The sequence below is a fragment of the Lepidochelys kempii genome, chromosome 12 (genome assembly GCF_965140285.1).
Source record: "Lepidochelys kempii isolate rLepKem1 chromosome 12, rLepKem1.hap1, whole genome shotgun sequence".
Lineage (NCBI taxonomy): Eukaryota > Metazoa > Chordata > Testudines > Cheloniidae > Lepidochelys > Lepidochelys kempii.
This window is the reverse complement of record NC_136391.1, coordinates 44111709-44136561: the sequence shown is the minus strand read 5'-3', so window position 1 is coordinate 44136561 and position 24853 is coordinate 44111709. Positions and strand designations below refer to the sequence as shown.

The 24853-nt window shown below is 46.6% G+C and overlaps 3 protein-coding genes across 10 annotated transcripts in view; 1 reads left to right on the top strand and 2 right to left on the bottom strand.

Annotated features, from left to right (window-relative positions):
• TMEM231 (transmembrane protein 231) overlaps positions 1-20287 on the bottom strand; it is a 31006-nt gene extending 10719 nt beyond the window's left edge. Inside the window, exon 1 of one of the 5 annotated variants that reach the window (XM_073308413.2) lies at positions 20019-20287. Coding sequence is in view for 2 of the 5 variants with exons in the window: in XM_073308411.2 (XP_073164512.1) it covers positions 1119-1362 (244 nt within the window). In the remaining 3 variants the exon portion in view is untranslated. Of the gene's footprint in view, positions 1-196; positions 482-505; positions 1077-1118; positions 1554-20018 lie in introns of those variants that run through there. The other 4 variants (XM_073308411.2, XM_073308414.2, XM_073308412.2 and 1 more) reach the window with 4 other exon arrangements.
• Positions 1590-22882, top strand: GABARAPL2 (GABA type A receptor associated protein like 2). The gene is made up of 4 exons (XM_073308417.2): positions 1590-1786; positions 2405-2460; positions 17943-18115; positions 22287-22882. The coding sequence occupies exons 1-4, from the start codon at positions 1753-1755 to the stop codon at positions 22375-22377; spliced, it is 354 nt and encodes a 117-aa protein (XP_073164518.1). The 5' UTR covers positions 1590-1752; the 3' UTR covers positions 22378-22882.
• The window catches only part of ADAT1 (adenosine deaminase tRNA specific 1), a 95471-nt gene continuing 85005 nt past the window's right edge, over positions 14388-24853 (bottom strand). For 2 of the 4 annotated variants that reach the window (XM_073308402.1, XM_073308395.2), the window contains one exon: positions 19016-20730. In XM_073308402.1, the coding sequence (XP_073164503.1) occupies positions 20681-20730 (50 nt within the window). In that variant the 3' untranslated portion in view covers positions 19016-20680. Of the gene's footprint in view, positions 14875-19015; positions 20731-24853 lie in introns of those variants that run through there. The other 2 variants (XM_073308392.1, XM_073308400.2) reach the window with 2 other exon arrangements.

Here is a 24853-nt window from a genome sequence, read left to right as displayed (position 1 = left end):
ATTCATGGAGTGAAAATTACAGATACAAGCATACAGATACTGATGCCTGTATCTGTAATTTTCACTCCATGCATCTGACGAAGCGGGTATTCATCCATGAAAGCTTATGCTCCAATACGTCTGTTAGTCTATAAGATGCCACAGGACCCTTCACCGCTTTTACAGATCCAAACTGACACGGCTACCCCTCTGATACCTGAAGAAGTGGGTTTTTCACCCACGAAAGCTTATGCCCAAATAAATCTGTTAGTCTTTAAGGTGCCACCGGATTCCTCGTTGTTTCTGTTGATACAGACTAACAGGCTATCCCGATACTTAGTTCCCAAGGAATGTCCTCACTGGGCTCCAGCCCGGCAGGAGCCTAGGTCCCAGCAAGCCGGGAGGGGGCGTCTCCCCAGAGGGTAAACCGGGGGCAGCAGGGCCTGGAGGCCGGGCGAGGGTGGGTGCCAGGCTTCGGCACCGGACGTGGGCTGGGCCCAGGCTGTCCCCCGGTCGCGGAGCTCACCCTGGCTCCGATACGCCACCAGCAGCGGCGGCAGGTAGGTGAGTGCCCACAGCAGCAGCAGCCCCAGCGCCGCCGTGGAGCAGAGTCCGGCGCGGTAGCGGACGCCGGGCCCGGGGTGGGAGAAGAGCTCCAGCTGAACCATGGCGGGCAGGCCTCGGGCACACGCTTAGCTCGGTGGCTTGGGGTCCGCCAAAGGCCAGACTCCGTTACCAGGGCAACTGTTATAGACTGAGATTGACAAGAAATCAAACCAATCAGAGCGCCCGACTCCAACCGGGTGGGAGGAGTATGACCTTATCCAATGACAATGCACCCCTGGGCTCAACAGCGAATCAGAGGCAAAGCCTGGACTGAGCCAGGGTGCAGGCTCCGCCTCTACTTTTCCGGGCGTCGGTTGTCAAATTCGGCCCGCGCGCCCCCGTCCCCTTCCCGCAGTGCCCAGGATCCGCCGCCGTGCGGGAGAGGAGGCGGCTGCAGGCTTGAGTCCTCTCCCGCCCCGACTGGGGCTCACGGTGACGGGCGCCTCACGGTTCAGTTCAAAGGGCCCGTTCCGGGACGAGCCGAAACAGGGGCGGCAGGGCGGGGCTACGGGCCGTGCCATCGCTGCCCGCACCTGACCCCGTGGCAGGGGGCTCCTCATGATCCCTGCTGACGCGAGGGAATCGCTCCCCTTCCTGTTTCTGACACAGAAAGCGCCTCGCTCCAGCTCCCCTCTCTCGCGCTGGCTGCCACAGTTGCTTCTCGCTGGGCGTGCACGGGGCTTTCCGCCTCCCGACGGCACAGTGCCGCGAGTGGCTGTCCCCGCGGGCCAGGGCCAGGGCCAGGAGCAGCCTGCGGTGTTTTGTTACTCCAGCCATACCGAAAGGGTGGGGGACACCGCGCCTGGCCCTAGACACGAACCTCAAACCCGGCGCAAAGCATTTAACTCGCCGTGACCTCTCGAGTCACGTGACTGCCCGGGGCCGGCGCTCGACGGGCGGCAGGTAGCGCTTTGCACGCGGCACGTGACCCCAGTGTAAGGTCCCCGGATGTCAGAGCTCTGCCCATCCCGGTTGCTCGGTCACCGTAGGCCGGAAACCCCGCCCCTTCGTCTGGTTACTAGGGAACTTGTGAGCCGGAAGCCCCGCCCGCTGAGCTGTTGTTGTGACGGTGACGGGCCTGGCCAGACCTGGCACCAACCCCCCCGGCCGGACCTCCGGGCACCGATCCCCGCTGGCTCCGCTTCGCCCCGTTCAGGGCCCCGCACCATGAAGTGGATGTTCAAGGAGGATCATGCGCTGGGTAAGGGTGCGGGGCCTGGGGCTGCGCTGGGTCGGCTCACCGACCCCGCCGAGCCCCCGTGGGCCCTGAGCCACTGCTCCTCCGCCGCCCCTTGGTCCCACCAGGCTCCTAGCTCGGGCGGTGCCGTACGCACAGACTGGGGCCATTCTCAGCCCGCAAGCAAGGCCCTCCTCTCAGGCACCATCTCGCCATAGGCCTCCCTAGTTCACCCTCTCCCTGCCCCCTCCACTGGGCACTGACCCTGCGCCACACGCAGTGATACCCATCTAGGCTACCCCTCTCTCCAGTCCACCCCTCCCCCGCAGGCAGAGGGCCCTGACCCGCCTCCCCCAACCGCCCAGTCATCTCCGACCCATTGCAGATCTTTAGAAGAGACACGTCCCTGGGGACCCCAGTACTGTGTCTCCTCCTGTAAAGATGCTACATGTTACCCCGGAGTTTGGTTCCTTAGGTAGCATAGGGAGCTATGAAAGAGAGGGCTGGAAGGAAAGAGAAAATGGGGAGCTTCTCCTACGTGATCCTGTCTCCTTCATCTCTTCTATTTCTCCTAGGTCTACCTCACATTGCCCAGGGTGTGAGCCATGTTGTCATTTTTCTAATTAAATGTTTTGTTTACAGAGCACAGATGTGTAGAGTCTGCAAAAATCCGAGCCAAATACCCAGACCGTGTGCCAGTAAGTAACCCATGCCAATCCTGTAATGCCACTTCTTCCCCCATATCCTGATACTCTGTCCAGGTGAAGTAAACTTCCTCTCCGATCACAGCTGTTAACACAACCCTCCAACCATCTGCCCCCAACTGTGTACTGATAAGTAACTTCCATCCCCTGACTTCCCAAATAATACCTTCTGGACACCTTTTTGGTCCCAGCACTGTCACCCTCCCAGTGAGTGATCTCATCGGAGCAGCCCTCACCCAGCTGCATCCTAATGACTGCTTCCTCAATGCCTGATCTCTAGACAGGTGACATCTCAGTGATTCACCCTCTGTGCATGCTCATATGCCTATGCCCTGACTACATCCAGGTACGTGACACCTTGTACCATGTATCAGAGGGGTATCCGTGTTAATCTGTATCCACAAAAAACAACAAGGAGTCCGCTGGCACCTTAAAGACTAACCGATTTATTTGGGCATAAGCTTTCCTGGCTAAAAAATCACTTCTTCAGTTGCTTATATCTGTAATTTTCACTCCATGCATCTGAAGAAGTGTTTTTTAAGCCAGGAAAGCTTATGCCCAAATAAATCTGTTTGTCTTTAAGGTGCCACCGGACTCCATCTTGTACCATATTCATTTCTCTGTCCAGGCTTTTCCCTGCCATTGCAGGGGCCTTGGGCACTGCTGCACTTTGATCCCTCCTATTCTCTGCCTGTGACACACAATACTCTGGTCTCCTGTGGGGTATATACTGAGATCTAATTTCATTTATTGGGTTTTGTAGGTGTTGTATACTTATGATATACAGGAGATCAGACTAGATGATCTGGTGGTCCATTCTGGCCTTAAATTCTATGCCTCGGTTACATCTTGGTGAGCTCTCCATGCATGCACCCAATCTGACAGGATTCTAGTGGGTGATCCCTTCTGCGCAGCTGCCCATATGACCAGTTAGTAGTAGATGACTCTCCCTCCCCTCTAAGATCATGTCCCTGTAAGGGACTCCCCTCTAGCTGTGTCCTAGTGAGTTAAACCACCACACCTCATGTCTCACATCTTCTAGCCACATACCTGTGAGCAAACCTCTGCACCCCTGTTTGAGTACCAGATATTGACCCACCCCAATGTCCCAGTGCATGAATGAACCCCATCAGGCAACCCAGGAAGCAACCTTGTGATCTTGTTTATCTACTCCTTCCCCTAACTCTGTTCCCTCAAGCCCACATCAACTCCATTCTAACAGTTGCCTTAATTTCCTCAAGTTCATGCTGATCCTCCCGACTCTGACTACTTCTTGATGAGCTGAACCTGCCCCCTCCCAATCCAACTGCCTCCTGGTATGCAGTCCCTAGTCCATCAGCAATCTCCTGGTGATCAACTTCACATCTTGACAAGTATCCCTCTCCCAAACTGCCTCTTTGAGTAAGGATAACCAGAGTTCTATCCAGACCACCTTCTAGTACCCAGCCCTGGGAGAGAAGGAGAGACGTCAGAGCTGGTATTCTGATATGTGGCAACCCGCAACCAAGGATAGCTAGAATCAATCCCAAAATGCATTGGCACATTCCATCCTCAGCAAATGCTTCATTTATTGAAGCTTAAATCTCAAACATATTGACTTGCCCTCTGGGGCAGATGTTTGACATATCAAATATTTCTCCTCAGCCTGAGGCTGATCTTTTAGGCCTTATCTATACTAGTAGAGTGATCTATTGATTACTGTTAGAAGGCAATGTGGTGTAATGGATAGAGCACTAGACAGGTACTGAGGAGACCTGAGTTTTATTCTCAGCTCTATTCCTGCTTGGTCAAATCACTTTATCTCTCTGTGCTTCAGTTTCTATCTATAAAATGGGAATAATGATGCTTACCTCATTTGTAAAAATTGGTAATGCTTTGAGATCTACTGATGAAAAGTACTGTGTAAGAGCTAAGTATTAGTTACTACTAATTAGTTAGCACTGCCATTTGACTTGGTGCTGTATAATACACAAATGCCCCCAGAAGCATTTAGTCTGAAATAGACACATGGGTGCAGGTGGTAATTGTTATTTAAAAGAAAAAGAGAACTTACTTTTTTGAGAAGTAGTGGGTTCTGGACACTGGTGTTTGGCATGAGTGTGCCCCCTTACCCGATAGGAAAAGGCCACGTCAGCAAAGTCACAGTGTATGATTGACACCTGCTAGAACATGGGGGTAACATCTGTGCTAGCATCTGAAGGTGAGCAAGGTGGGATCCATAACTGACAATGGTCACTAAGGGGTTATATTCCTACTGCAGCTGGGCCTTACCTTTGGTACCATTTGTATAGCTTGTTAATACCAACAAGTATTACCAAGTATTTTGAATTTAATTGAGTAACCTTAATTCTAACCCAACTGGCTTCAGGTGAGTAAATCTAATCTGACTCCACCCAGTTTATGGTGATGACAGGGGAGGGATCACTTGATGATTGCCTGTTCTGCTCATTCTCTCTGAAGCACCTGGCATTGGCCACTGTTGGAAGACAGGATACTGGACTAGATGGACCATTAATCTGACCCAGTATGGCCATTCTTATGAGTAATTGTCCTCCTCTCTCTTTTGTATTTTACTTTCCTTCATTCATATGTCCAAAGTGCAGGGATCCATCTCAGCCACAAACACCCCCAACATTAATTCATTTGAGTTACTGATTCATGCACCTGTCCTGTGTCTGAGAGAGACAACAGCATGACTATGGTTTTGGTGATCCAGGTTCAGGACATCTAGACTTTATGGATTCATATTCTGCTCTGTAAATCCAGGCTAACGGGTTTGTAAGGGTGGCAGGTCCCCATGGCATCATTCTGAACCTGGGTATTTGAAATTTAGTTAAGAGCCAAGAAGGGCTGGGGGTGTCTATGAACCTCTAGGTCCCCAGCTGGGTTATTTGTTGAGGTGTTTCTGTGAGCCTTGGGCCCCCACCAGCTGTGGTATTCTGGGGGCCTCACAATTTAAAAAAACAACAACCAATTTTCATAAATACCAATTAAGGCATGAAACTTGATCCTTTTTTAGGCTATTCTTGTTCTCCGTAGCTCTGCCCACCATTGTAACACATACTAGCTGTCCCATCCTCCCCTACCACCAAGTAGAGCTTCTGGAACCGGAAGAAATGAGCAGAATCCTCTCTGAAGCTCACTCTGGGACTGACTCTACAGATTGAACATATTTGTGCAGCATTCGGATATGAAAATGATGGGCAGTATACAAACACTTGAGAGAGACTGGTACCTCTGTTTCAGGCCCCTCCCCTCCAGCACACCCTGGTTTCCTCTATAAGGTCTGGCTCATCTCTGTTCTTGTCTGGTACTTGGAGGAACAGACAGCAGAGGGTCAATATTAGGCAGGTCCTTTCCTCCATCTGCAGATATCTAACCCTCCCTCAACCCAACATCCTCCTTTCTTTTGCTTCTGTGGCCATTCTTCCATCTTCCCCTCTCCCCTCCTTCTTCCCCAACCTTACCCACCAGGTTCATGGAATTTAAGGCCAGAAGAGACCATTGTGATCATCTAGGGCTTGTACACACTAGCGCTCACTTTGGTATAACTTAATTCACCCATGAGTGTGGAAAAGCCACCCCTCTCAGTGATGTAAGTTACATCAACCTAAGCGCTGTTGTGGACAGCACTATGTCAGTGGGAGAAGCTCTCCAGCCGACAGAGCTAGCACGGCTTAGGGAGATGGAGTAATTATGCTGAGCAGAGAGCCCTCTACTGTTGGCATAGTGCATCTTCACTAGCAGGGCTACAGCCGTGCTGCTACATTGGTACAGCCCCTAGTCTCACCCCCTGGATAATTCAGAACAAAATTTCACCTAGTGATTCCTGCATTAAGAACAGTAACTTGTAGAACAGCAGTGTGGAACATCTGCTCCCCCTGATGTATATATGTAGCTTGCATGACATATCCAGACTTTAACTCACATTTTAAAAAGTTCTTTTCATTGCAAAGATGATCTTCCAGATGTAACCTGAGTACAACCAATACAATGTTGCTTTTCTGAGTCTTCCCAGCCAGAAACAGTGACTCACAAGAGGTGAACTCCTGCGGACCCCTATTTATTTTATTGGGGTGTTAGCTCTAAAGCCCAACAACACTTTAAATGTCTCACCATTAACCATGAGTCTCTGGCTGGCTCCTCGCTAGAATTTCTTTCTCCATGCTTACATTGACAAGATGTACAAGTGCTCATATACAAATGCTAGAAGTGTGAATACTAAGATGAGTGAACTAGAGTGCCTGGCATTAAATGATGATCTTCATATACTAGGCATTGTGGAAGCTTGGTGGAATGAGGAGAATCAGGGTGACACAGTGATACCAGTGATACAAAATATATAGGAATGACTGTAGGTTTTGCTTGGGTAGGAGTGGCACTCCATGTGAAAGAAAGTCACAAAGTAAAAAAAAATCTTAAATGAATCAAACTGTACCTTAGAATTTCTAGGGTTAGAAATGTCATGCTTGAACCATAAGAGGATAGCAGTAGGAATATACTACTGACCACCTGACCAGGATAGTGATGGTGATTGTAAAATGCTCAGGGAGATCTGAGAGGCTACAAAGACAGAAAAATACAATAATAGTGAGGGATTTCAACTATCATCATATTGACTGGGTATATGTCACCTCAGGAAGGGATGCAGAGATGAAAATTCTAGACACCATTAGTGACTGCTTCTTGGAGCATCTTGGCTTGGAATCCACAAGGGAAGAGGCAGTTCTTCATTTAGTCCTAAGGGGAGCACAGGATCTGGTCCAAGAGGAGAATATAGTTGAACCAGTTGGTAAAAGTGATCATAATGTAATCAAATGGAACATCCTTCTAGGGGGAAAATGCCAAAGAAACCCACCAAAGTAGCATTTAACTTCAAAAGGGGAACTACACAAAAAACAAGGAAGCTAGCAAATAGAAAATTAAACGAAACAGTCACCAGGGTGAAATGCTTGAAGACTGCATTGAGACTGTTTAAAAACACTATAATAGAGGCTCAAACTAAATGTATACTCCAAATAAAAATACAAAAACCAACTACAGCAACAGTAAGAGCACCTCAAATGTCACTATGGCTACACAGCAGAGTAAAAGAGGTGGTTAGAGGCAAAAATGCATAATTTACAAGTCAAATCCTAGCGAGGAAACTAGAAAGGAGCATCAACACAGGTAAGTAAAGTGTAAAAGTATAATAAGGCAGGCCAAGAAAGAATCTTAAGAGCAACTAGCAAAAGACAAAAACTAACAGCAAAAAAAAATTAAGTACCTCAGAAGCAGGAAGGCTGCCACATGGTTAGTGGAGCCCCTGGCCGCTCAAAATTCAAAAGGAGCATTCAAGGAAGACAAGGCCATTGAGGAGAAGCTAAAATTAATTTTTTGCATTGCTCTTTGCTGCAGAGGATGTAGGGGAAGTCCCCACACCTGCACCATTCTTTTTAGGTGACAAGTCTGAGGAACTTGCCCAGATTGAGATGTCAGTAGAGGAGGTTTTGGAATAAATTGATAAAATTAAACAGTAATAAGTGACCAGGGCCACACAGTATTCATCCAAGAGTTCTGAAGGAACTCAAATATGAAATTCCAGACCTACTAACTGTGGTATATAACCTATTTCTTAAAGTTAGCCTTTGTACCAGATGACTGGAAGGTAGCTAATGTATAGTTTTTTAAAAAGGCTCCAGAGGCAGTCATGGCATTTACAGGCCAGTAAACCTAACTTCAGTACCAAGCCACAGTCACAAGGGAAATCATGTCTCGTTAATCTATTAGAATTCTATGAGGGTGTCAACAAGCACATAGGGATGATCTGGTCGATACAGTGTACTTGGACTTTCAGAAACTCTGACACCAAAGGCTCTTAAGCAAAATAATAAGTCATGGGATATGAGGGAAGGGGCTCTCATGGATCAGTATCTGGTTAAAAGAGGAAACAAAGGGTAGGAATATATGGGGGGAAAGTGCCCCTAAAAATATTTACTGGGACCTGTGCTGTTCAGCATATTCATAAATAATCTGGAAGAGGGTGTAAACAGTAAAATTTGCAGATGATACAAAATTACTTAAGATAGTTAGGCCCAAAGCAGACTGCAAAGAGTTACAAAGGGATCTCACTAAAGCTGGGTGACACAGTGTTATATGATACTCAATGTTAAATGAAAAGTAATGCAAATTGAAAAACATAATCCCAAATACTTGCAAAATTTTGAGTTCTAGATTGGCTGTTACCATTAAAGAAAGAGTTCTTGAAGTCATTGTGGATAGTTCTTTGAAAGCATCCGCTCAACATGCAGCGACAGTCAAAAAAGCTAACAATGTTAGGAACCATTGGGAAAGGGATAGATAAAACAGAAAATGTCATAGTGTCGCTATATAAATCCATAGTATGCCAACACCTTGAATTCTGCATGCAGTCCTGGTTGCCTCACCTCAAAAAATAATATTAGAATTTGAAAATGTGTAGAGAAGGGCAATGAAAATAATTAGGAGTATGAAATAGCTTCCATATGAGGAATGATTAAAAAGACTGGGACTGTTCAGCTTGGAAAAAGAGCTGGCTCAATGGGGATATGACAGAGATCTAAAAAATCATGAATGCTATAGAGAAAGTGAATAGGGAAGTGTTATTTACCCCTTCACATAAACACAAGAACCAGGGGTCACCCAATGAAATTAGGAGGCAGCAGGTTTAAAGCAAACATAAGGAAGTACTTCTTCATTCAGCGCATGGTCAACTTGTGGAACTTGTTGCCGGGAAGTTGTGAAGGCCAAAAGTATAACTTGGTTAAAAAAAGAATTAGATCTGTTCATGGAAGATAGGTCCATCAGTTGCTATTAGCCAAGATGGTTAGGGACACAACCCCATGCTCTGGGTGTCCCTAAGCTGGACTGCATGATTCACTCAATAATTGACCTCTTTTGTTCATTCACTCTGAAGCATCAGTCAGGGTACTAGCTAGATAGACCATTGGTCTGGCCCTGTATGGCCTTTCTTCTGCTGTGGAGAAGGGGGTATGCCATGTTGGTCCTAGTTCCTTTAGATGGAGGTTCACCCCTGCACAGTTCTGGGTCTGGTGGATGCTGTGGGAAAGGGGTGGCAGCCTCAGCTGAGTCCCACATATATAGCTGTGCACTATACTATATTTAGTGGACTTCACTATCCTATAACCTCAGTGCAGCCAACAATATTAAGATATAACAATACACTTAAATGGTGCTCTTTGTCAACTTGGTCAGTAATGCATTTCTATATGATAATTGCTGTCCTAACCATGCTACAGGAAACCTTATTAGAGCAGAACACCCCTCACCCTGCCCGGTACCCATTTGCTGGCTTTGATACAGCTGTAGTGCTGATGGAACCAGAGCTGGAAGATTCCTTGCAATCCTAAGGCCAAGACATGTAGGGTTTTTCCCCAGCTTTTTTAAATGAAAACTTTAATTCTGTAAAATCTTTTTGGGGTTACTGCTCCATTGGATCTGCCACTGGATAGCAACTAATCATAAAGGTCTATTCACTGCCCAAAAATTCAATTAATGCAGAGTTCATGTTAACCAGTAGTGCCTCATACCCTTCCAAATGTCAAATGGCCCTATACTTAAACCTCTGAAAGCTAGGAAATACGTATTTAATGTGCACACCAGCCTTATTCTGCAACCCTAGCTCTCCCACCCCTAGAGCTTGCAATAGCCACTAGGAAAAAACTAAGTATGGATCATCCAGAGCTAGGGTGACCAGATAGCAAGTGTGAAAAATCAGGTCGGAGTTGGGGGGGTAATAGGTGCCTAATAAGAAAAAGTCCCAAATATTGTGACTGTCCCTATAAAATCAGTACGTCTGGTCACCCTATCCAGAGCTGCTGTGTAATAAGCAGATATGAAAAATGACTAAGTAAATGCACCATTTTCTGTGCTGTGGTATGCCTCAACGATATTCTCACATGCCTGCACTCCATATGCTCTTGACTTTTTAAGAGTATCAGTATTAACTGGGGTGGAGATTACTTGATGCAGGTTCTTATGTTGCTAGAGCGCATACTGCAATATCAGAGGTGCATCTGTACTGGGAGGCAGGGGGAATCATGGGTCCCTTGTTTTTGTATTGAGTTATATAGGTTAAGTAAGTAGTGGAGCACAACGGTCTGTTCTTGTGAGGATTTCTAGCAGTCGGGTAGTATTTGTAACAGTGCGTTACAGTGCTGGGGTAAATGTAGGTGATGTTCCAGAGAGTCCTTAGAATGAAGGCCAAGGAGTGCTAGCATCTGGTAACTGGGTGAAGTGGTTGAGCATAGCACAGTTAGCTGGTGTTCACTATGCCTGACCTAAACATAACTTTTGCTTTAATGAAGACAAGATCTGTTAGACTTTTCCTACCGTACTCGTGCTCTGTTCCAACCGTACTCCATATTATCTGATAAGGTAGAGTGGTATGATGTCTGTCAGGGGTAGTTTTGGGCATTGCTCAGTGGGCAGAGTTAAGGTTGCAGCGTGGGGCTGGTGTGCACATCACATCTGTATTTCCTGGTTGACAGAAGATTCATCAGAGGGACGTTTGTATGCACTGTAGTTGTAGCTGTGTCAGTCCCAGGGTATTAGAGAGCAGAAGTGCATGAGATAATATCTTTCATTGGACTGACTTCTGTTAGTGAGAGAGAAAGCTTGTCTCTTACCAACAGAAGTTGGTCCAATGAAAGATTTTACCTCACCCATCTTGTCTCTCTATAGGGGCATTTGACATTCTGGAAGGGTACAAGGAACTGATTGTCAACCTTAACTCTGCAATAATGAAGTTTTGGGCCAGTGAAATTCCCTAGAGTTTTTTTAAGTAATATGGTAAGGATGGTGGCATGGTTGAGGTGCATCTGTGTGGGGAAAATGTGAGCTCTTCCACAGACCTCATCATCACTCAGCTACCAGTATTGCCCTCCTCCTGGCTCCTCTGTGCTACAGGGCTTTGTATGCCATGGATTATGGAGGGAAGGTGCTTCTCATCCCATTGCTTACCACATGTATCAGCTGGAGGCAAAAAGGGGGAGAGGATAGGAGCCAGAGATTCCCTACCCCATTTCAGGGGGCTATTAAAGAAAGAAGGGGCTCTGTACCACCCTTTGCTACATAAGAGGATTGTGGGAGTGTAAAGTGGCAGCTTCGGCTGAATCAGATAGAATCATAGACATTTAGGGCTGGAAGGGAGCTCAAGAGGTCATCTAGTCCAGTCTCCTGTGCTAAGGCAGGACCACGTAAACTTGACCATGCCTAATAAGGTGTTTGTCAAACCGGTTCTTTAAAACCTCCAGTGATGCGGATTCCACAACCTCCCTCGTAAACCAGTGCCAGAGCTGAATTTTTCTTACAGTTAGAAAGTTTTTCCTGATATCTAATCTAAATCTCCCTTGGTGCAGTATAAGCTTGATACTTCTTGTCCTTCCTCCAGTGGACACTGAAAACAATTGATCACTTTCCTCTTTATAAATAGCCCTTAAAATATTTGAAGACTGTTATCAAGTCCTCCTTCAGTCTTCTTTTCTCAAGATTAAATACTCTGTTGTTTTGAGCTTTCCTCATGGGTCAGGTTTTCTGAACCTTTTATCTTTTTTGTTGTCCTCCTCTGGACTCCCTCCAATTTGTCCTTATCTTTCCGAAGTCTGGCACCCAGTATTGGACACAGTACTCCAGCTGAGGCCTCATCAGTGCCAAGTAGAACAGGACAGTTATCTCCTGATCTTACGTACAACACTCCCATTAATATACCCCAGAAAGATAATAGCCTTTTTGGCAACTGCATCACATTGACAACTCATTCAGTTTGTAATCCACTATAACCCCCATTCCTTTTCACCAATAGTACTACCTACAGATGTGAAACAATATGAAAGTATTTAGGAAGCAAACTCAAAGTTCCTCCTACACAATCATTCAGGTCTTGAGCAGTCCAGGCAAACAACACATGTTACAACAAAGCTTAAACTTGTTCTTCATAATAATTTTAAAAACAATACTAGCTGCCTATTTAATTTTAAAAACAGCAAAAAATATCCACCTCCCTTTCCATTTCTTAGAAGGAGTCTTGAAGTTTAAATCTCCTCAGTGTGACAGATATGCTTGCTTTGATCTGCTTAGCTCTTGGAAGTCCAGGGGCTCCAGGCTGCTGTCCCTGTGCTACCCAGGGTCCTTAGGGACAGCTCTGTCCATCATTAGGGAATTTTTTCCCCGAGAACCCCCAGAGGCTCATGAACCCCAGTTTGGGAACCACTGATATAGAGGGAACACTTATCTCAAATGTTTACTTGCGGCTGGGTACAGTACTATGGTCTTTTTCCCACTCCTGGCACCCCTATCAGTTGTTGACCTTGCTTGGTGGGTCTTCGGTGGCTCAGCCCTCCAGCCAGGTCATAGTCAAAATGTACCCTTTCTTGCATAGCTAAGAGTCCAAAAAATGAACAACCTCTCTGTTCTCACTAGGGCCTTCAGCTCCAGCTCTGGGCCTTTTGAATTCAGCCCTTCTCTCAGGCTTCTAAATCAGTGGTATCCAAACTTTTTTGGCTCGCGCACCCCCAGGGTAAAGACAAGAAGACCTGCTGCAGGCGCACCACGGATGGTAGAAGACTGGAAGACCTGCCGCAGGCACGCCGCTGACGGAGGGGAACACCAGCTGGGAACATTCAGAGCTGCCACCGAAGGAAAAAAACGGCGGAGTGCTGTCCGGCGGCGCTCCTGCTGCCACGCACCCCTTGGGATCATCTCGTGCACCCCTGGGGTACGCGCACCCCAGTTTGGAGGCCACTGTTCTAAATGAGCTCTGTCCCCTTCTTGTGGCTTGGGTTAGACTTGACCCCACTTCTCATGGTTCACACCACTTTGCAAGTGCGGGAACTCAGGACCACCCACTACTCCAGGTTTCAACTCTGGGATCCTATAAACAGCAGCCACATACTGCTCAGTTCAATTTGTTGCTCCTACTTTCCTGGGCCTCTTCTCACATGCCCCCTTTATTTTGACCCTCTTTTTCTGCAAACCCAGGTATGCAGTAAAGCCTGGCTAGTCCTCAGGTTCCTGTGGCCAGAGAGGCATACCCTTCCTTGCTTCTCTGGTCCCTGCAGCTCTTTTATATGAGCCCATTGAGCTGATTGGCTGATGCTAGCCCTTAGCCGAATGAGGACCAGGTCTCTGTAACCTGCCAGATGGCTGCCCCAGCAAGGCCTCTCTAGGCAGACCCCAGGAGCACCCACCTTTGCTGCTCCTTTCTACACTGCTCCTTGGGGCAGTGTGTAGCAGACCAGCAGGGCCTTCAGCAGGGGGCCAGGACAGCCTGATACACCATCTCTCTCTTTCACGCTCTCTTTCTATGCACTTTCAGTGACCCCTTGTTCAGTCAACCCCACTAACCCCACTGGGCCACTTACACAGCCCAGATGAGGCAGAGGAAACTTCTGGGCATGTAGATTTTAAAGGACTTAGAAATATCATCTGTTAAACAGTAAGCTAGGCTTGGTTTATGCTTAAAATTAGATTGACCTGGCTACATCCCTCAGTATGAAAAATTCACACCCCATAGTGAGGTAGTTAAGCTGATCTGACCCCTAATATAGACTCAGCTAGATCAATGGAAGAATTCTTCCATCAAACTAGTTACAGCCTCTCGGCAAGGTGGATTAACTATAGGGATAGAAAAACCCCTTCTGTTGCTGTAGGAAGTGTCTGCACTATGTGACTACACACAGGTGCCAGCTTCTAATTTTTCCCAGGGGTGCTTAACTCCAGCCCCAGGCCCTGCCCCCCCTCAGCCCCCACCCCCAAGGCCCCACCTCCCTCTTCCCACTCCACCCCTTCCCCCCTTTCCACCCCGAGCTCACTCCATCCCCGCTCCTCCCCCTCCCTCCCAGCACCTTCCAGGCTGAAGGCTGGCTGAAGGCTGCCGGTGTGTGCTAAGCACCCACTAATTTTTCTCCCTAGGTGCTCTAGTGTGGACATTGCCAGTCTCCGGCCATAGATGCGCTAGCAGTCCTTTACCCCGTATAGGAATATTGGTATGCTGTCCTGGCAAAGCACTCCTACTGTGGACAGAGCGATGCTGGCAAAGCTGGGTTTTGTAGCAGTATCGGAATCCCCTCCTCCCACAAACAAAACAAGCTCTAGCAGTAAAAGCTTAGCTTTGCCAGTGTACAGTATAATTGCCAGTGTAACACTGTTGAAAAAAATAAAATAAAAAGCAGACATCATTCTGGGATGTATTAGCAGGAGTGTTGTAAGCAAGACCCAAGAAGTAATTCTTCTGCTCTACTCCATGCAGATTAGGCATCAGCTGGAGCATTGTGTCCAGTTCTGGCCACCATATTTCAGGAAAGATGTGGACAAATTGGAGAAAGTCCAGAGAAGAGCAACAAAAATTATTAAAGGTGTAGAAAACATGACCTATGAGGGAAGATTGAAAAAACTGGGTTTGTTTAGTCTGGAGAAGAGAAGACTGGGTGGGGGCATGATAACAGTTTTCAAGTACATAAAAGGTTATTACAAGGAGGGAGAAAAACTGTTCTCCTTAACCTCTGAGGATACAACAAGAAACAATGGGCTTAAATTGCATCCAGGGCAGTTTAGGTAAGACATTTGGAAAAATTTCCTGGCAGCGTGGTTAAGCACTGGAATAAATTTCCCAAGGAGGTTTTGAAATCTCCATCGTTATCTAACTGGCTCTTACAAATCTCCAAACACCTGTCAGGGGTGGTCTAGATCAGGGGTGGGCAAACTTTTTGGCCCAAGGGCCATATCGGGGTTGCAAAACTCTATGGAGGGCCAGGTAGGGAAGGCTGTGCCTCTCCAAACAGCCTAGTCCTCGCCCCCTATCCATCCTGTCCCACTTCTTGCCCCCTGACTGCCCCCCTCAGAACCTCCGACCCGTCCAACCCCCTCCCCCCCACTCCTTGTCCCCTGACTGCCCCCTCCTGGGACCTCCTGTCCCAAACTGCCCCCCCAGGACCCTACCCCCTATCCAACCCCCCTGCTCCCTGTCCCCTGACTGCCCCCACCCAACCCCTATCCACACCCCAGCCCCCTGACAGGCTCCCCGGGACTCCCACACTTATCCAACTGTCCCTTGACCCCATCCCCAAACCTCCACCCCATCCAACCATCCCCTGACTGTTCCCCGGGACTCCCTGCCCTTTATCCAACCCCCCCACTCCCCACCCCCTTACCGTGCTGCTCAAAGCAGCAGGAGCTCGCTGCCCAGTCAGAGCCAGCCGCACTGCCTGCGTGGCTGCAGGGTAGGGGCCAGGGGCTAGCCGCCCCAGCCAGGAGCTCAAGGGCCGGGCAGGACTGTCCCGCGGGCCGTAGTTTGCCCACCTCTGGTCTAGATAATACTTAGTCCTGCCATGCGTACAGGGGACTGGACTAGGTGACCTCTTGAGGTCCCTTCCAGATCATAGAATCATATCACCAGCTAGTTTGATCTCCTGCATAACAGAGGCCATAGAATGTCCTCAAAATGATTCCTGTAGACAGCTTCAGCCTTACAATGTAACAAGATAAAAGCAGAGATACAGTTTACAGGCTTGAAGCCAGCCTTTGCTTAGACCCATTTTCCTTATTTATCACTAGCACCCCAGTCTTCTCCAAAACAAATGAGGCATTAGGATAAAAGGTCAGGCTAAGGTTGCAGAGGATATCAGTGGTAGACATGGTGTAAAGGAGTTTTATCAAATTGCAAGAACTTTCTCAGCATACACCCTTACTTATGCTGTGACCTTTGGCTCCAGGGAGTAACTACATCACTGAGCTCATGATTATATGTTCAATGCACCCTTAAAGGCCCGTGCTTACTGAGTAAGAGAAAAGTAAGGGATTGCTATATCAGGCCAGCCCAGTGGTCTAGACCCATATCCTGTCCCTGACAGTGAACAGTGCCACATGCTTTAGAAGGTACAAGAAACACCTTAGTAGACAATTATGGAACATATGCCCATAGGGGAAAGCTTTACTTTCTCTAGCCCAGTGGTTTTCAACCAGGGATACACATACCCCTGGGGGGGGGGGGGGGAATTCCTCTAGATATTTGCCTAGTTTACAACAGTCTACATCAAAAGCACTCGCAAAGTCAGTGCAAACTAAAATTTCATACAGACAATGACTTGTATATATTGCTCTATATACTATACACTGAAATGTAAGTACAGTATTTGTATTCCAATTGACTTATTTTTTATAATTGTATGGTAAAAATGAGAGTCCACAGTTTCAGTAAGAATGTGTTGTGACATCTTTGTATTTTTATGTCTGATTTTGTAAGCAAGTAGTTTTACAGTGAGGTGAAACTTGCGGTATGCAAGACAAATCAGACTCCTGAAAGGGGTACAGTAGTATGGAGTGGTTGAGAGCCATTGCTCTAGCCCATTCACTATTTTATATACCTTTATCACATCCCCTCATTGTCTGAATAGTCCTTATGGTTTTTCACATTCCCTCATTTTTGTCACCAATCTCAGAACATCCTCTGTATTTGCTGTATCTTTTTTGGAGGCAGCGTGCCGCCAGCAGCAGCACAGAAGGGTGGCAATACCATACCAGGCAACCCTTACTTCTGCACTGCCGCCTTCAGAGCTGGGCAGTCAGAGAGTGACGGCTGCTGACTGAGGGCCCAGCTCTGCAGGGAGCAGCGCAGCAGTAAGGGTGGCAACACCAGACCCTTCCATCCTTACTTCTGCACTGCTGCTGGCGGCAGCACTGCCTTCAGAGCTGGGCTCCTGGCCAGCAGCCGCCACTCCAGCTCTGAAGGCAATGCTGCCGCCAGCAGCAGCACAGAAATAAGGTTTCAGAGTAGCAGCCGTGTTAGTCTGTATTCACAAAAAGCACAGGAGTACTTGTGGCACCTTAGAGACTAACAAATTTATTTGAGCATAAGCTTTCGTGAGCTACATCGGTTGCATCCGATGAAGTGAGCTACAGCTCACGAAAGCTTATGCTCAAATAAATTTGTTAGTCTCTAAGGTGCCACAAGTACTCCTGTTCTTTTTACAGAAATAAGGGTAACAGTACCACAAACACCCCCTCTTCCCTCCCCCACACAATAACCTTGCGACCTTCCCTCCTCCCCCCCACCCCCGACACACACCCCCACACCTCTCGCTCCTTTTTGCATCAGGACTCCGACAATTACAACAACATGAAATTTCAGTTTTAAATAGCTGAAATCATGAATTTTATGATTTTTAAAATCCTATGACTGTGAAACTGACCAAAATGCCCTGTAAATTTGATAGGGCCCTACTTATGCATACTAACATTTTGTTTTCTCTTTTGACTACTGTTGCACATTGAGCAGGGTGTTTTGAGCTGTCTAGAGGGGATGAATCCAGTTAGGATGGATTCATTTCACCTTCTATTTGACATCCACCTGCCCATAGCATTATAAGACTGTCCTAGCGAGAGAAAATAATCTGTTTAGATCCGCCCAGAAAAGCCTCATCTTTGTATCTATGCTTTAATAGGTCATTGTGGAAAAGGTCTCAGGCTCTCAGATTGTTGACATTGATAAGAGGAAGTATCTGGTTCCATCTGACATCACTGTGGCCCAATTCATGTGGATCATCAGGAAGAGGATTCAACTGCCATCTGAGAAAGCAATATTCCTCTTTGTAGACAAGACTGTCCCACAGTCCAGGTGAGAGGCCATTAGACTGGAATTTGTGTGCATTTCACTAAAGATACATAAGCTCAGTGGTGCAAGTATGGCGGTCCGGTCCAGTCCGCCATACTAGTAAGATATTTATAACTGGTACTCCGTACCAGAAAGACACAGGAGGCCGCCGGGTGGCCCCACACCAGCAGCTCCTCTTGCATGGCTGTACCACCCCTGGCTCCGCCCCCAGCCTTTCCACACAACTGCATCTCCTGTCTGGGGACTGTACAGCAGCCACATCAGAGGACAGGGTTGGGGGTGGTACAACTGCACCGGAGGAGTGGCCCCATGTTCTGCTCTTTTCGCTGCTGCAGTTCCGGAGAGCCCTGCGGTTCAGAAGTCTCTGACACAGTGGGAGGAGGACAGAGCCCCTCCCCCCAGGTAGTGTGGGATGGATCATGGTGAGGGTATAGGGAGAGCGCAGGGGCCCTGAGCTGGGAGCGGGAGAAAGTCATGTGAGGAGGTCACATGTCTCCCCTTTGTGCCCCCCCCAGGAGGGCAGCATGCCGGTAAGAAATGAATTCTGCTTGCACCACTGCATAAGCCTGATGGACCGCATTCTGCTATGATGTTAGTGTTAACCCCCTCAATAGGATATACTGAGGAGCAGCTCGCTGAGGAAGTAAAGGAAGAATGGTTTGCTATTTTAATATCATTGCTCTAATTTTTCTCATTTTATTTAAATGCTGGCAAAATACAAACCCCCATCTTATTTATAAGAATAAGCTGGAAGAAAAGATGATTGTAAAGCAACTCAGTTGCGACATGCATCAGGGAAGGGTGGTGGGGAAGGTTACTGAAATGCCATGTTAGGTGTCTAAGACATAGATGGTGAACTTCTTGCCAAGAAAGGAAGTTTAACAAAGTGGACAGCACTTCAGCAAGAGTTCAGGAATCATTTTAGTATCCAGGGGCGAGGATCACTAAAATCCTCTTAGACTTTAATTTCTTTGGAGCAAGTACTGTGCTTACTCTATGTTCTCTACAGCACCAAGCATGATACCAACAGTCAAAGTTCCATTGAGAATGTTAAGGTTGCATGATTAAATGCTCAAAAGTGAATACCATAGTCAGGATTCCTGGAACAACCCTTAAATCTGCCCCTGGTATGTATGAATCATTATGATGCAGACACCTACTTTCTTAAATAATACAGTGCAGAATTATAATCTTGTAGGGTGCAAAGTGAATGAAGGGAATGGCCCCTTGTCTTATTCACTATGCATTTTATATAAAAATAAATTTTATTGGCTGTCTGGTGTACACAGAATGATACATTGTAGTAGCAGATACTACATAGGCACCAAAGGTTGTAGCAGAAGCTACATGCTGTTTCTCAAATAATGCAGTATAATCATGTTACTTACTAACATGGCAGAGATAAGGCATTACTTGATATTTGAATGCTTAAAACCATGCAACCTTAATGGTCTCTTTAGACAATCTGCAAAGGATTTTTTAAAAAATTGCGTGTTGTGTCCCCCCCCTCCCCCCTTTTGCTACTTTATTGTGTATGAGGGCCTGAAAGGGATTTTTTTTCCCTTCCTGCTTGGTTACTCAAGTCTGATCTTCCTGGTATTGCAGTAACATCTTTTTGGGTGTGTATCTCAGACGTGAGTTGTTAACTTTCACATATTAACTAGATGGACAAGAATGTTGACTCTTTAACAAAGGCATCTTTTTGCCCAAATGTTAACAAAAAACAAGGTTTAACTAGAGGGTCACACACTTCCTTGCTTCTGTAGGTCAAGCTCATTGCACATAGCAGGGGGCTCCTTGTATTCCTCCATTTCCCCACATGCCTCCTCTGTGCCACCCAGCTACTTCTCTGTTTAAAGGACTCACTGCAACACCCACATGATGGCCCCAGCATCTTCACCCTTACCTTAGGGCTGAAATCTTTCTTGAGTCCCTGGAGCCAGCCACAAGCATCATCCTTACTTCCCTAGCTCCAGTCAGCAACTGATCTGCTCTGTCAAGCAGCTCCTTTTATATGAGCCTGCTGGGATCTGATTAATTGCTTCCCTGCAGTCTCTGCAGCCTGGAGGACTCCTGTTTCCTGGGGTGGGGTGTGGTAGGGCTGCGAGGCCTCCAGCAGGGGGCCTTAGGGCCTGGTACACCCCATCACATCCCCTTATTCACTTCTCCCCCCATGTCAGGGTCCCAATTCTCTCCCCATGCCAGGGGCTTTTGTGTGCACCCCCACTACCTCCCATCCCCCCTTTCCCTCCACTATTCTTCTTTTCTTTTCTTCTCTTTTCTTTTTCTGAGTGTCAACATTTTGAAACAGTTGGGAGGATGGGCAGAGTTAAAATGAGTGGTATTAGACTGGAATGTGTTACTGGCTGCCTCAACTGATTCCTTGATTTGTAGACAATTACAGAGGTGGTTGACAGGTTTCAGAGTAGCAGCCGTGTTAGTCTGTATTCGCAAAAAGAAAGGGAGTACTAGTGGCACCTTAGAGACTCACCAATTTATTTGAGCATAAGCTTTCGTGAGCTACAGCTCACTTCATCGGATGCATCTGCTGGTTCTACTGACCACAGGCTAGGTGCTCATGTGTCCTCCATTTCCCCTTTCCTGTTTTGTACTTCCCACTAAAATGAAAAAGGTTCCACTCATTGTTGCGCAGCACATTCCTTGAGATGTTATTGATGCGATGTGGCATTCAGGGGTCATAGTGTTATCTTCAAACAGAGAAATGCTGTCAAGTGAGTGTAAGGCTTCACATGCTCAGCCAAACAGCTTCACTGAAAATCCATTCCCCCCACAAGCTACTCCTCTCTTGTGATAACACAATCTCACAGTGCCTCAGGCCACCTGCAGGGGCACAAAACTGACTGTCCAATTTAAACAACGAACAGGAAATAAAACCTGTTTTTTGACAAATCTTTCAGGCCATTATACATCATAAAGCAGCATAATAGGTCACAGGACTTTTTTTTCATTTTAAAGATCACTTAATATTCAACAAACACCTACAAAATGTCATTAAACACAAGTTGCAGCATCTGGAACTATTTGGCTAGACAGCACCAGAGCAGCCTGTTCTATACAAGGTGCACACTTAGGACGATGGCATATAGGGCATGCTCTTACCTCACTGTACAATTAATGAGACATGACTACTACAGACACCATCTGCAGTGAATGAGGCAGAGTATAATAGAAGCCTTACCTTCTTCAACGCACCCTCTAGCAGATTAATTCCATCATATGCAGTGAGGTTAACCACACGTGCATGCTGAGTGCAACCTTCCTTTCTTTGGAATGTTGGTATTCCCAAAGTATTGGAACTGCATAAAATGAGTCTAAAGCCTTCATCACATGGTCAAATCAAAATGTATTTTCACATGGACACTGAAAAGGTCCTTCTCGTCAATGAGGATTGGTTTCCTGCCAAATTTAAACTTGCTACCCTCAGACATTTTGGAGCAAGAGTTAGATTAGTCTCTCTTTATTTTATCATAGGTGTTCATTCCCCCAACCTCTCATTTAAAGTGGCTGAATTTGAAATATTTTTTGCACAAACTTTCAAAATAAATTCACCTTTGATACAGACTGGGCCTTGAAAATTAGTCCAACAGGGTATGAACTGAACACTGGAATGGGGAAGGGGAGTTATCAATGGAAACGTTCACACAAACTTAAATCTAGGTGGTGATGTTGCTTCAGCTACAACAATAGAAGTGGGCTATTGAGGGTGTGATCCCACTAAAAGTGATGACATCCCAAGACTTCAACCTGTCTAGACTGTAAATATACCAGTGCATTAGGCCTCAAACAGCATCTACTAAAATCTACATTTGTGAAATGCATTTGTGTAGCTCCACAAACTTAACAGTAAAAATCCAAGCATTTTGCAGATTCCCAGAAATTCTTTATGAATGCCAGTGCTAAAACATCTGGCCTCAGAAGCAATCAGGGATATTGGTGATGACTAAGGGATGTGGATGGCTGCTGTGTTTCTCTGGAATCAGTAGCATTTCAGATATTCTCATTCATGTATTTAAACTTACACTTCTAGTCTAGAGCTTTGTTTTTCATTGTATCCCCTTCTCTCTGTTTGCCATACAGTAATTGTTACCATATGCAGCTCTGCTGCCTTGAACAACTTCTCATTGTGTTTTCTTTTTCTTTCCCCTTGTTCAAGCCTAACTATGGGGCAGCTTTATGAGAAGGAGAAGGATGAGGATGGATTCTTATATGTGGCCTACAGTGGAGAAAACACATTTGGCTTCTGAATGCTGGGTCTGGCTGCTGCACCATCCCGCAATGTATCTTGTAAATAGCCAATTGTTTTCCGTTATGACACCCACAGAGGTTTCTCCCATACACATCATGCATTTGTAACTGGATTAATTTCCTAATATATTGATAGGTCTTGTTTTATTAGACTGGTAAATTATCAGAGTTTTTCGGGGGGTTTTTCCTTTATTGTGCATTGTCCTCATGGCTACAAGTTCCCAGAGCCTCACCCCTCTGGAACACATATTTAATTACATTGTTTATATATTGATGCAAGTAGTTGGGCTACTAAAACTAGTAAAAAGAGGAACATGCATTTATTCTGGATTTAGTTTGAGGTGTTAGCTTGACAAGAATTAAAATATTAATTATAAGGGACACTGGCTTCACTAGGTTATTCTGAGCAGTAGCAAGATGCTTATCATATTGAACTGAGTTTATGTTCCTCTTTCTGAATTCTATTAAGGAATAACTACAATAAAAATTCCTCCCACACTGTTATGCTGTTATGTGGCCAATGTCCTTTCTTTACCTTAATTTTGGCCAGCAAATGGTGCGTGTCAAGATTCTACAGTGAGGGAGCACACTGACGCACATAAAAGGAGGAAAAAAGGATCTGTCCTTGGGGACCAAACCACCATGCCTGGAGCAGCCAGTCCTCATTAGGAGAGGAGCCAAGAGTTGCCAATAGGACCCAGCTGTCAGTCCAAGGATACTGGGGAGGAGGGACCTGGACAATGGGATTGCATACATGGGGAAGAGCTGACAGTCAAAATACTGGACAACATATGCAGGGGCAGAAGAGGACCAGGCAGCAAAGGAGTGAGAGAGAATAATACACTAGGTAGGAGATGGAAATTAAATGAAGGGCAAAAAGAGACAGTAGAACTAATTTTTTCCAAAATCAATAATTGCACAGAAGACAGTTAAATGTATAAACCCTGTTCTAGGTAAGCAACTGCTGCTGATATTGCATGACTCTGAATGAGAAGGAATGTATTCCCAAGACAATCCTTCTATTCTTTTAAGTACGGATGCTCCCCGATTTACGCAGGCGTTCTATTCAGGAACGCCTTGCATAAGTCAAAATTTGCATAAGTCGGAAACGTATCTCCAACCATTATGCAAAAAAAACCCCCCAAATCTCCTATTTCTAGCTTATGGAAGTTTTTCTGTAAGATCGGATTTGGGTTTGTGTACCCCGGGGAGTGTCTGTAGAAGAGGTCCAGATTGGAATTAGCAGAGAGGGGGCAGACCAGGGCAAACATAGGTGAGAGAAGGTTATATACCCTTACAAGAAGTTTCAGTTCCCCCAACGGTTCTCAACCTATTTATCATTGTGGGCCGCATCCACTATTACATGTATGGCTCTGAGGATGTCATATGGGCCGCAGCTCTGTGCTGATTGGGCCACAAGCAGCCTGCAGGGCACAGATTGCGAACCACTACTCTACTTCATGAAAATTAAAAGCCACTCCAAATTCATGATTGGAAAATAGGTATAGTCACATCACAACCCTCAGTGGGTACATCTGTACAGCAGCTTGGAGCTAGAATTCCCAGCTTGGGCAGCCATACACATGATTGAGCTAGCATACTAAAAATAGCAGTGTGGGCATGGTGGCTCAGGCTAGTCACCTAAGTACAATCATGTCCATGGTCCTAGGTACATACTTGGCTGGCTAGCCTAAGCTGCCATCTGTACCACTGTGGCCATACTGCTATTTTTAGCTCACAAGCGCAACCAAGCAGTCCATGTATGGCTACCTGAGCTGGGAATTACACCTTCCAGCTGTGCTGTAGACATACTCTAAACCAGGGGTGAATGTGGGCTGGTACCCAACTGATGTTAAAGCGCTGCTGCAGTGCTTTAACTAATTGCCCCTTCCCCTCCCCCTGGGCTGCTGACCAGGGGAAGAGTGAAGGGGCAGCTGCCCTGGGGCTGACAATTTAAAAGGGCCCGGGGCTCCCGGCCACTGCTACCACAGCAGCAGCTGAAGCCCCGGGCCCTTTTCAATTGCTGCCAGAGCCCCAGGTGGTGCAGGCCAGGCAGTGCAAACAGGTTGTCTGGGGGAGGCTGACCCCCCCCACCAGCCCCGTCCCTTCCGGGGGCCAGAGCCAAGCCTCCGTACTGGTAAGAATTTAATATTACTTTTACCCCTGCTCTAAATGTAAACAGGCTCTTAGACAAGTAAATGGGGCTGAAATTATTTTGATCTTCACTCTCTCTTTACAATGGTGCATAAGGGCCTTGGGGAACCAGGACTGAATCACAGCACTGGCCTTTGGCAAGCAGGGCTCACGCGTTGTGCAAACCCAGAACAAATGGTATTAATTATGGTATGAGCTTTCAACTTCCACATCACTGCTACACTGTTCACACTGCTTCTATGTATTCAGACTACACAGGGTAGAACAAGGAAAATGTGTGCTGCCAAGTGAAGAGGATGCAGCCTCTAGTTACATGCCAGG